We start from the raw sequence: 12,500 nt of genomic DNA on the forward strand, positions 1-12,500 counted from the left end.
GAAAAGCAGGGCCACCAGCAAAAGCCAGAGATGAGGCAGGTCTACCATATTTACCAGAAGCCCTTATCTGGAAACCTTGCCCAAAACCAAGATTTTCACTTACAGATTAATTGAGACAAAAAGAACAATATAAGTCAAGTTGTTCATGTAGCATTTAGAGTCACGTTCACCATTTCCAGTTATTTTCTTTTGTATGAACCAAGGACTGAATAGAGCCCTAAATATCCCTTTGTACTTTGGAATTTAAGTACATACAGTATAGTGTTTTTCTATTGGCTTCCAGTTTTTCCAACTCCTGCTCAGCCACAGGCCCTGCCCCAACTCCACCTCTTCCCCCAAGGCCCTGCCATGCCCCCGCTACTCCTTTTCCTACCCCATTGCACCCCTCCCCCAAGTATGCCCTGTCCCTGCTCCTCTCCCTTCCTCCCAGTGCCTCCTGCATGCCAAGGAACAGCTGATTCACGGCAGTGGGAAACTCTGGGAGGGAGTGGGAGGAGTTGATCGGTGGGTGGGAGGCACGGGGGGTTGGGAGGGTGCTTGGCTGCTGGTGAGTGCTAAGCGCCTGCTATTTTTTCCATGGGTGCTCCAGCCTTGGAGCACCCATGGAATCAGTGCCTGTCTTTCCATTGTGGAAGTCTGTGTTGTTTTGGTGTCTAGATCATGGAAATTGTTGTGACTAACCCATTCAATTTCTCATGCAAGTACAATTTAATATAGTAATCTATTAATTTTTTCTTGTTTTATTGTGCATTTAGATGTCATTGTCAAATAGATTGACACCACCCACCGATAAAGAGGATTGGAACAATCATTTGCCACCTATAGTTTTACCTATGTCATCCACAGCTGGTGTGTCATCACACAATAAACTATTGAAATACCGAAGATTCAAGGAACAGCAAAAGACGCTTAATCAGATAGTGTGAGTTTCATATAATTCAACCAATAAGTGATGTTCAGATTCAGATTAAAGGGTCACTGCATTCCTAGGCAACTGAAGTTTTAACAATCTTTTTTTCTTTGAGTTTTATGCTGCCAGCTATTACCATCAAAGTGTCTTCCATATAAAATCAATAGCAAGGTCCCTAATGACTTCACGGAGTCTTGCTGACACTTTTCCCTTTACAGGATCAAAACTCTGGGGTAGCTTTAGGGGTTTTCTTTGTGATTGGGAATGAGTGTCAGTTATGATGGAAAGGTTCTCTCAAAAAAGAAGGCTTTGCAATGTTAACTAAAGATGGCTAGACTCTGGATTCACGTCAACTCCTCTAGAAGATTGTTCTGTAGCTGGGTCCCCGCAATAGAGAAAGCTCTGGCCCCAGCTCTTGCATGTTTTGTTCTGGGTTTAATGATTTGCATTGTCCCAAAGGAGTGCACCTGTTGTGGTGGTTCATAGATAAGGCTATGATTTAGTTATGGGTATTTTTAATAAAAGTCACGGACAGGTCACAGGCAATAAACAAAAACTCATCGCCTATGACCTGTCCATTACTTATACTGTAAATACCCCAGACTAAATCTTGGGGGGAGGGATCGCTCCTAGGGAGGGGTCTGTGGCACTAGCTGCCGGAGGCTGCTGCTGACTGGCAGCTGCTCCGGTTCCCCAGGACCGCTGTCAGGTACTACTGACTTCTGCTGCTCCAGCTGCCCCGGGACTGCTGCTGGGGTCCGCCAACAGTTGCTGCTCTGGCCAGCCCGGGACCACTGCTGGAGGCCGCTGACAGTGGCTGCTATGGCTGCTCCAAGGATCACTGCTCGGGCGGTCCCCGGGTCCAGCCGCACTGGCCGTTGCTTGGGTGATCCCTGGGGCCAGCTGCAGGAGCTGCTGCTCGGGTAGTCCTTGGGGCCACTCCAGCAGTGGCTGGTGTAGCTGGCCCTGGCGCTACCTGAGCAGCTGGCCCTGGGGTCAGCCACACTGGCTGCTGCAGAAGTCATGGAATCTGTGACTTCTGCGACCTCCGTGACAGACATGGAGCCAAATTCATAGATTTACATACATTAATATTATACACAAATAATGCTTTATAAGTCCTGTGTATGAAAAAGCATTTACAAAAACATTAGAAAGGGTAATTTCATGGAATTTTTGTAGGTCTGGCTGGTAACTAAATTAACATGGAAATCTATTGCTAAGGTTTTTTTGAAATGTATTAATTGCAACTATCTTTTAAATTACTAGATTTCTTTTTCTGCAAGTTTTTAAGGATGTATGATTGCTCTGTTGGTATAAATGCAAGGATGATGTGGGCTAAGAACACACCTGTCAGGTTACCCTGGGAGTAGTATTGGCATTGGAAGTGTGTGTGTTTGCTTGCTTGATCAAAGATAAAGTGGTGCAAAGGAAGCAATCTAACCTAAATCTATAGGGTTAAGAAGCATAGACAAAGTACATAATTGCCTCAAGATGATTGAATGGAGACTAAGGCCTCATTCTAGCAAAGTTTAGCACATGCTTATCTTACTTAGCATGTGAGTCCCATTGATGTCAATTCAATGTTTAAAGTTAAGCATCTGTGTAAATCTTTGTAGGATTGGAGCCATGTTGGTGAAATGTAGTGACGGTACTCAGTTGCATGGATAACCCTAAGGCATCTCTCTTAAAAGAAAGAGTCATGCAGTATCTTTATGCACTGCATGCACATACCCGTTTACATTTTGAAACATTTTTCTTTTTACGCAGACTATAGTTAAGAAATAGCCCCCCCTCCCCCTTTGTTTTCTTTGGAAATAATTCAATTCCTAAATAGATAAAATAAGGCCTGGATTTTACAGTCTGGTCCATGCAGGGGGAATTCCTGCATTAGTTTAGTTTCCTATTGATTTCAGTGGAACTAAGCACTGGCGTAAGACCAGATTGCAGGATCAAGGCCTAAGAGTAGTTTAGCACAAGGGAATTGGATTAGTACTGAGGAAAAGAGGCAATGGTATTTTTATTAATAACTATAAAATCAATTATACAAAGTCATACATTTACATGGTGCTTTACAAGCAGAGAGCAAGATAGACTGAAAAACATGCAGGGCAGGTTATCACAGGGGTCAGCAACCTCTGGCACATGGCTCCCTGGTGGGCTGGGCCAGTTTATTTACCTGCCGCGTCAGCAGGTTCGGCCGACTGTGGCTCCCACTGGCCGCAGTTTGCTGTCCCAGGCCAATGGGGGCGGCGGGAAGCGGCACAGGCCGAGGGATGTGCAGGCTGCAGCTTCCAGCCGAACCTGTCGATGCAACAGGTAAACAAACTGGCCCGGCCTGCCAGGGTGCTTACCCTGGCGAGCCATGTGCCAGAGGTTGCCAACCCCTGGTCTATCACAATACAAGCTTAACAAATACAAAATTAAACCCCTGCATTTTTAGTTCTTAACATCTGAAGCCAAATTCTGATCTTTCACTAATATCTGTAGTGGCAGAGTGAGGCCACTTGGAATGTTAACTATGTCACATTGATAATTTATTATACAATAAAATGACTGCTGACATGCATTCTGATAGGCTGAGAAGGATCTCTTGAAGTATGATATTAAATTGTCTTGTTAAGTTGATTCTCCTTAAATAAGGTCAGTTGTGATCCTCACATATTTAGTGTCATTGATGGCCTAAGATACATTATTTGCAGCTATGTTACAAGAGAATTTCATAATCATAATCATGCCGTCAGTGGGGAGTTCTGCTTAAATATTGATACCTATCCTTAGACTGTACATTGTGTGAATAGTTTAAAATATTATTTATTCCACTCTTGTTAAGCGTAAATGTACTGTTGAGAAAGAGAAGATGATACCTTTGATTTGTTTAAAGGGACACTATAAACCTGAAACTTAGTCAGTTTAAAAAAGAAATTCAAAATAGTTTCAGTTACTGCACCTGTCCGAGTCCCCTTGCCAATGTTTGTGGATTTTATAATCATATTTTCTACTTTGTAAAATGATTTTTCCCTTTTTGATTTGTGAAAACCCCACACAGGGAAACAGTAAAACAGCTGTCAAATACTTAATATAAAGAAACTGGAAAAAATGGACAATCAGTTTTTTCCTCTTTCATCTTTTTCAATTTTAAATAATCTTGAGCAATAATAGATTAATAATTTTCAGATGATGTGTAATTTTTTTAAAATGGTCTCTTCTAAATTGTGACTTTTTTTAGTCTTGTACGTATATTTAGAAATTTTGATAGATACACTTATGAATGTCAAATAAAATATTTTAAATTTAAAATGCAGAAGACAGGTTTATTTCAGACATTTCATATAATCTCTAAAATGTCCTTGTTCTGTCATGTATGTTAAGAATGGGCTTGCTAACTATAATCAAATATGTTATTGCTATTTTTGACTTTTAATTTGTAAACTAGATGGGCAATTATAATGTGATACCAATACATGAGAATTAAGAAAAAACACACTCTTGATGTTGAATACAGTATGATGCAACATTAAATCAAACAAAGAATACATTAGGTGGAAATATTAAAATGCAATTTTAACTTCAAACTTATTGCCAGTGAGTCTAATAGTGATTGACTATTTTTCTTGAATTGTTCTACTAGGACACGTCTCCTGAACCATATGTCTACTGCTAACAAACTCACTGTGCCAACTTACTGGTTTTTGAATGTTATAATTCCTGATGTCAGATTTGTGTCCATTTATTCTTGTGTAGAGACTGTCTGGTTTGGCCAATATACATGGCAGAGGGGCATTGCTGGCACATGATGGCATATGTGCAGGTGATGATAGATGTGCAGGTGAACGAGCCCCTGACTCAAAACCATTCAAAAACCAGTAGGAGAACACTTTAATCTCCCTGGTCACTCAATAACAGACATAAAAGTGGCAATTTTTCAACAAAAAAACTTCAAAAACAGACTCCAACATGAAACTGCATAACTGAAATTAATTTGCAAACTGGACACCATCAAATTAGGCCTGAATAAAGATTGGGAGTGGTTGGGTCATTACAAAACCTAAACTTAATTTCCCCCATACTAATTTCCCCCTACAGTGTAACAAAGTTCCTCCTCTACCTTGGTGGGTCCTGTGCTTATTGGCGGATTTGCTCACCTCAGTGATCTTCCCCTCTGGTGGAACCCACAGTCTGGGTCAACTCCTCCTGTGTCTGATCAGGAGTTGCGAGGTTTGGGGGGAACCCGGGCCCGCCCTCTACTCCGGGTTCCAGCCCAGGGCCCTGTGGATTGCAGCTGTCTATAGTGCCTCCTGTAACAGCTGCATGACAGCTACAACTCCTGGGCTACTTCCCCATGGCCTCCTCCAAACACCTTCTTTATCCTCACCACAGGACCTTCCTCCTGGTGTCTGATAATGCTTGATTGTCTGATAATTCCTCAATCCTCCAGTAGCACACCCTCTCAGTCTCAGCTCCTTGCGCCTCTTGCTCCCAGCTCCTCACACACACTTCCTCTCCTCTGGCTCCTCCCCACCTGACTGGAGTGAGCTCCTTTTTAAACCCAGGTGCCCTGATTAGCCTGCCTTGATTGGCTGCAGGTGTTCTAATCAATGTAGCTATCTCCACTGCCTTCTAGAAAGATCTTAATTGGCCCCAGGTGCCTTGATTAACCTGGAGCAACTGCCATTTGGTTACCACGGTACTAGGGATTTGTTTAGCCTGGGGCTAACATACCTGTTCCTCAGTACTTTACTGTAGCCATCTGGCCTTGCCCCATCACAACTGTTATTCACACCTTCTTGTCAACTGTTTTGTAGTGGTAATGAGAGTGGCCCACTTCAAAGTTATTTTTCCTCCATTGGTATCCTACTGTTAATTAAATTGTCTCATTATACTGATCTCACACTTGGTAAGGCAGCTGCCATCTTTTCATGTATTTATACCTGCTCCTGTATTTTCCACTCCATGCATCTGATGAAGTGGGTTCTAGCTCATGAAAGCATATGCCCAAATAAATTTGTTAGTCTCCCGGTGCCACAAGGACTCCTCATTGTTTTTTTCTGATACAGACTAACATGGCTACCACTCCGAAACCTGTATATATATGTTCACTTGTTAATGTACAGTGTACTCACATTAAGCAGAATGGGGTGCAATGTTTTGATTGCCAAGGTCAACATGACAGGCCAATACCAGTCATCTAAACTCTTCTAATGGCCATTTAATTATTTTAGTTATTTATTTTTCAATTTATAAATTCATGCAGTAAAAAGGAGAGCATGTTTTTCGCTTCTTAACATATTTAAATAATACAATTAGACTTCCTCAGGAACCTCACTTCACTCAGTCATTGACATAGCGCAGTTCGTTGGGACCTACTTTCAGAAAGAGGTAGAAGTAAAAATCAATCATGGTATCAGTCTGGTGTTTAGCTCACCGTGTTCAACTTAGAATGACTATATATACACCGGACCCTCACTAGAACGCACGTCTATATAGCGCGAATTCACATATGTCGCAGTCGTGGATCCCAAATTTAATTACTTTAATTGCAATTCATTTTAACGCGGTCCCTGCTATAACTCAGTCCCCGTGTTAACGCAGTACCACGCATGGATCCCAATATTTTCTTTTGACTGTGATTAAGATATGGGTATCTCACTATATAAGAAAAGAGAGAGCAAGTTGGAGAGTCTTACTCTATAGAGTTGGAATAGTTGGTAAATATGAAAAAGGAATTTGCAGCACTTTAAAATGACTGTATTATGTTATTTTTAAAATATTGTGTAAAAGTTTTTAAAACTATTTCCAACTATAAACTATACTTCAGAATTGACCGGGCTTTAAAAGATTATAAAGCAACCATGGAAGAAAAGTATCGGAGAGTTCCCACACCTCCTGAGCCAGAACTACCTTCTACTGTGAGTTTTTAATTCCTTTCAGCTGTAATGTTTAATTTTGATCACGTTATATTTGATTCTTGTTGATAATGTATTTAGTCTCTTATCTGCAAATGTTTAGCAAATTAGGGCCCAATCCTGCATTAAATCATAAATAGCTTGACCCATGTGAATAGTTCCACTGAAGTCAATATATAGATGCATGCATGTTTGTAGGGTAGAGCTCTTAAGTAGCAATAATATTTGTTCAGCTTGAGAATCAAGATTTATATTAATATATTTGTTTTCTGATATGGATTATCATTGTTTACACTCTTACTTTGATATGTGACTTGTTTTTGTTATGTTTTCATTTTATTTTTACAGATGAACAGTGAACAAAAAAAACGAAGAGTGAGTTAAATTGTTTACTATTCTACTTTTCTCACAAGAGATACCGCATGCTTCCTGTGCTGAAATAATACAGAAATTGCATGTGTGTGAGGAATTAATAGTGTTAAATTAGGCCAGTTTCTAACAGTTGCCTTTTGGAAGAGGTGGCTGTCATGCTATCTGGAGTGGCTCATGGCCGTGAGTGCCTACCTCAGGGCAAACTGCCAAAAATGGGCTAGACACTCCAAACTGGTAGTATGTTTTATAATTAGATTTCACCAACCGAAGTAACAAATGTGAACTCCTGGATCACTATAACAGTTTTACCATTGAGTCACAGGCAGTCCTCTTAGACTGGAGAGCCTATCTTGCTACCCAGGCAAGCTGGACTAAGTGATAAGTGGTCACTTACATCAGTGTTTTTCAAACCTGGGTCGAGACTGGCTCGCAGCATATAAGGCACTGGGTCGCTTTGCTGCAATCAGCCATGCCTACCAGGACTTAAAAGTCCCGTTGTCGGTGCTGCCCAGCTAAGGCAGACTAGTGGCTACCTTTTCCGACACCGTGCTGTGCCCCGGAAGCAGCCATAACGGGTCTGGCTTCTAGGCAGGGGGGCCATGGGGCCCCGCGTGCTGCCCTCACCCGAAGCACCAGTTCCCAGCCAATAGGGACTGGAGGGTGGTGGTGCCTGCAGACGAGAGTCACGCGAAGTTGCTTGCGCGCTTCCGCCTAGGAGCCAGACATCAGTGAGTTTTGAATTGAGGCCATAGGTTACATTCTAGCCCCTGGGAAATGAAAGGGTTTGGGAATCATGGAGGTTGTGCCCTGGTTTTAATGAGAAAATTCATGTGTATGTGTGTATATACATGTGCAAATCATGAAGCAGATAACTTCTTGTTCTTAAGACAAGGCATATCTCTGTGACCACTCTGCTCTCAGACGCAAATCTACAGTCCAGCATCTGTCCTAAACTAGAAAGAAGCTTGATCACACCTACTTAGCCACTGTGTTCCATTCACTTCCCCTGTCAAGTAAGTGTCAATGTCTAAGATCCATAGGTGTACAGGTCTTAATGTGAGTGGTAACAAACCCATCACCCACAAGCACCAGCTCATACCTCATTAGTCTGCTGTGCCAGGTAAATGATTAATTGAGCTGCTTTAATATCAGCCTTAGAGGAGGCTGTCTATTTTGTTATCAAAGTCACAAAGGTGTGCTCCACAAGCATTAGCAGAAACTGAGGCAAGAAAGATAACAATACACCATCTTTGAGTAATGGGGCAGGCAAATTTTTTTTAACCTGTTTTGGAGCAGCCTTCAGTGTACTAGTTATTACTTTGACAAGATGATAATCCCACTGATACCCTGACTCTACTGATGAAGGTCTAGTTTAGCGGATTAATGATTATGATATTATTGTCCTTTCAGACCAACTATCTCTTTATGAAGAAGTGTGTGGAAAGTAATCCAGTAGTTCCTATTCAACAGCAATGGCTGACCTCTATGCTCACTCTGGTGCCTCAGTCCCTTATGGAAGGCAAGGACAGAGAGTTACTGGTTGAAGAGCTTTTAGATGAAGTAACAAAAGATTTTGAAATGAGCATGAAGAGATGTGTGGGTAAGAGCTACAAGCTACATTATATTAATATTAATGTATGAATAGGTACATGTTATAATCCATTCAAAATGGTGCTGCAGAAAATCGTCACCGGGGGGAAAAAGGGATGTGATGTCCTTAATTCTAGTTAACTAACTTGAAGTAATATCGTAGTGAAGACAAAGCAGTCTGTATTTTTCACCTGAGTTAGTTAGCAGGCCGAGTTATGGAGGCATTTAGTCTTTAATTCATGCTGCTTACTCATGTGAAGACTATAAACTGTCTTGTCTTTGCTTATCTCTGCCTTACCCATCATTTTTTATGTTAGAGGGCCCTCTTTTCTTGCCTCTTCTATTTCAGGGATATTAGCCTTTATTGTTCATTAGTCATATTTTCTCATAAGCACCCTCATCCTTTTTCCCCATGTTAGTTCTTATGCATGGGCAAGCGCCTGCTAAAAATCTGCAAAGAAACTGTGTTATCCTTCAAATCTCTCCTGACAACTTAGGAGGGATAGCTCAGTGGTTTGAGCATTGGCCTGCTAAACCCAGGGTTATGAGTTCAATCCTTGAGGGGGCTACTTAGGGATCTGGGACAAAAATCAGTACTTGGTCCTGCTAGTGAAGGCAGGGGGCTAGACTCAATGACCTTTCAAGGTCCTTACAGTTCTAGGAGATTGGTATATCTCCAATTATTACCTTTGTCATGTTGCCTACAAAATAATTGGTAACAGCTAAAGCTGATGTAATCAAAATTGTCTCACTGTTACTTTATGCTGCTCCCCCATCTGCTTGTTTGTCTCTCATAATATAGATTGTAAGGAACTGTCTTTTTGTTGTGTGTGTTTATAGTGCCTAGCTTAATGGGCACTCTCTCTCTCTCTCTCTCTCTCTCTCTATATATACATATATATACTTGATTTCTTATTGGGGCCTCTAGGTGTTACAATTATACAAATAAAATAATAATTATGTTTGAATTAATGTTCTACTACTTTCTACTGTTATTAAAGCAAACATAAAAAACATTGTGGTAGGGTGAAGATGAACCAGATGACAAATGCCTTTCTGACTTTCTTTTATTTTGCAAGTTATAAAGTGAGGTGCTTAAAACTGAATATTTTTTGTTGGATGTTTTTTCATAGACATTTCTGAAACTTGTTTTCAAAAGATTTTAAAATGGAATTTTAAAACTAGATTTTTTTTTAATCTAAAGCCTCCATAATTTTTTTCACACTAAAAGTTTCTGAAAACTGCAAAAGTATTTGTGATAAAATTTTATACCCGATATTTTTGTGGCTAATATTTAAAATTAATAGGTTAGGTTATTCTTTTCATTTAAAATGTTGCCAGCACGTTCATAGTGTCCCTACTACTACCAATGCTCTTTTGAAAAGTGGTAACTTTAATGACCACTTATAGTCTGGAACTTGGTTTAGAATTTGATATGAACAAGACAGCACTTATGGCAGCAGAGTGCCCTGTCACATACACTCCAGTGGAAGTTTTTTTAAGTGTTCTAATTATTTTACATATTAAGCACTAGTTTATCCAAAACCTTATGAAGATTAAAGGACAGTCTGATAGGAAAAGGAGATTCCTTATTTAATATCAGTTTTCCGCAAAACATACTTGACAATACAAACTTTTAAAATGGCCGCATCAGGGACCTTTGTGGGGGGAAATATTCTGAAGATTTGAGTGATAGTTAAATCTCCATCATACCAGAGTCTTGGTCCTCTCCAGAGAAAGACAGAGAAAATACCAGCCAGTTTCCTTTTGTGGAAATTAAAGATAGTTAAATTTCCTTCTAATGGTTACATATTTATAAATGCATTCTAGTGCGAAGTGTTCTTGTGAAACCTGATGTAAAAGGACTTGAAGATGAAAAGGAAGGACCATTACCGGTATCACCTTTGTGAGTAAATTAAGTTAAGAAGTAGCCTAGTGACTAATCACCCTTTCAGTTACATTTGGGAGACTCTTATTTAGGGTGACCAGATGTCCCGATTTTATACGGACAGTCCCGATTTTTGGGTCTTTTTCTTATATAGGCTCCTATTACCCCTCTCCCCATCCCAATTTTTCACACTTGTCTGGTCACCCTACTCTTACTGAGATGTATAAACACAATAATGGGATAACTGGGCTCCTAGTATTGATTCTGCAATTCAGCAGTAATCAGGCCCTTGTTCTTATATAGCAGTTTACATCCAAATGAATCATTAATTCTTTAAAAATTTTTTAATACAGGGCACATTTTGGCACCCTTGCTCATACTGAGCATCACCCTTCTTCAAGAGTAGTTCTGTTTGAAGTCAATGGGACTAATGAAGTAAGGTGTTATTCAATATGAATAAGGATATCAGAATCTGGCCCTGATTATGCAAATCATAAAGATCATGTTGCCCACAGCTGAAATGTAGCTGCCTCTAGAATGAAATGCGTCTTTTCAATGGTAGAGAGCAATGCTTCACTACACTTTGGCTGCCTCATCCTGCAATCATTGAAGTTGATGGCAAAGCTTCCACTGACTTCAGTGGTGCGGGATCCAGCCCTAGGACAGGAAGTAAGTTGAAACTGTAGGGCGATTTAGGTAGAATATAAATCCCTAATTTGGAATTTGACTAGGACGTCAGGGTTCATACAAATACTCTTTTGAAAAGTGCAATGGGAATTTTAATGACCACTTGTAGTCTGGAACTTGGTTTTGAATTTGATCTGAAAGATGGCAATTATGGCAGCAGAGTGCCCCCTGTCACATTCTGTTGGTATATTTATTTAGAATCAAGAGTGCCATTTGCTGAATCACCAGCACTTGCATCTCTCACCCAAATACTAATCCAGTCTGACCCTTCTGAGTTAATAATATCTGATGAAATCACAGTTTATGATGGTGAACCGGTGGTAAAACCAGTTGATCTGAAATAGAGTGTATTATCTCATGGATGAGTGAACAGTTTATTTACATAACTTCCACTACATTAGATTGAAGATATGTGCATAACACCCTTGCCTGCATAAATGTGTGTGTGTGTGTGTGTATATATATATATATATATTTAAATAAATACATTATATATATATATATATATATATATAATTTATTTATTTTAAAAATCACACTTTTTAGATCTAAAGGATATTTTACTGAAGTTCTTTAATATGTTGTATTGTTTGTTCTCTCCACTTGTTGCTTTTACTTTTTCAGAGGTCTGGATTTTTCCAGACCATGGCATAATAGTTTTATACAAGCAAGAAGTCAGATCCTCACAAACTTGCACATTCTTCATCCTACTCTGAAAATTTTACTGGATATTGGTTACACAACATTTTCCAAATTACTTATAGTGGACTTGTCAAATTTCAGGTAAAATATCTTTTGTTGAATTAAAAGATTATAAATGTTGGCTATATGAGCAGTGTTTTTGTAGTTAATAAAAAATTTATGAAATTGCAATTTATTTTAATTTGATATATGACTAATGAAATGCTTAATGTGTTATTTCGGTTCTTTAAGGTCCTATAAGTAGGAAACATCACACTGTAAAACATTTAACATAATTTTCCTACTCTGTGCTGTGAAGAAATAGTTCATCTGCTTGTACATTATGAGTAATATCAGTACATTGGGAGTATGTTCTCCCGTTAATTATCTTAAGTCCAGCTCATGAGCAGTAGAACTCAATGGCTAAATTCCCATTGACTTCAGTGGACCAAGACATGACATATAG

The 12,500-nt window shown here is 39.7% G+C and overlaps 1 protein-coding gene across 1 annotated transcript in view; it reads left to right on the forward strand.

Moving 5' to 3' along the window:
• The window catches only part of DNAH12 (dynein axonemal heavy chain 12), a 171,424-nt gene that overhangs the window by 10,746 nt on the left and 148,178 nt on the right, over positions 1-12,500 (forward strand). The window contains exons 2-7 of the mRNA XM_045024879.1: positions 756-922; positions 6,729-6,819; positions 7,165-7,191; positions 8,599-8,788; positions 10,609-10,684; positions 11,978-12,136. Coding sequence (XP_044880814.1) covers positions 756-922; positions 6,729-6,819; positions 7,165-7,191; positions 8,599-8,788; positions 10,609-10,684; positions 11,978-12,136 — 710 coding nt within the window. The remainder of the gene's footprint in view (positions 1-755; positions 923-6,728; positions 6,820-7,164; positions 7,192-8,598; positions 8,789-10,608; positions 10,685-11,977; positions 12,137-12,500) is intronic.

Source organism: Mauremys mutica, chromosome 7, assembly GCF_020497125.1.
Source record: "Mauremys mutica isolate MM-2020 ecotype Southern chromosome 7, ASM2049712v1, whole genome shotgun sequence".
Classification (NCBI taxonomy): domain Eukaryota; kingdom Metazoa; phylum Chordata; order Testudines; family Geoemydidae; genus Mauremys; species Mauremys mutica.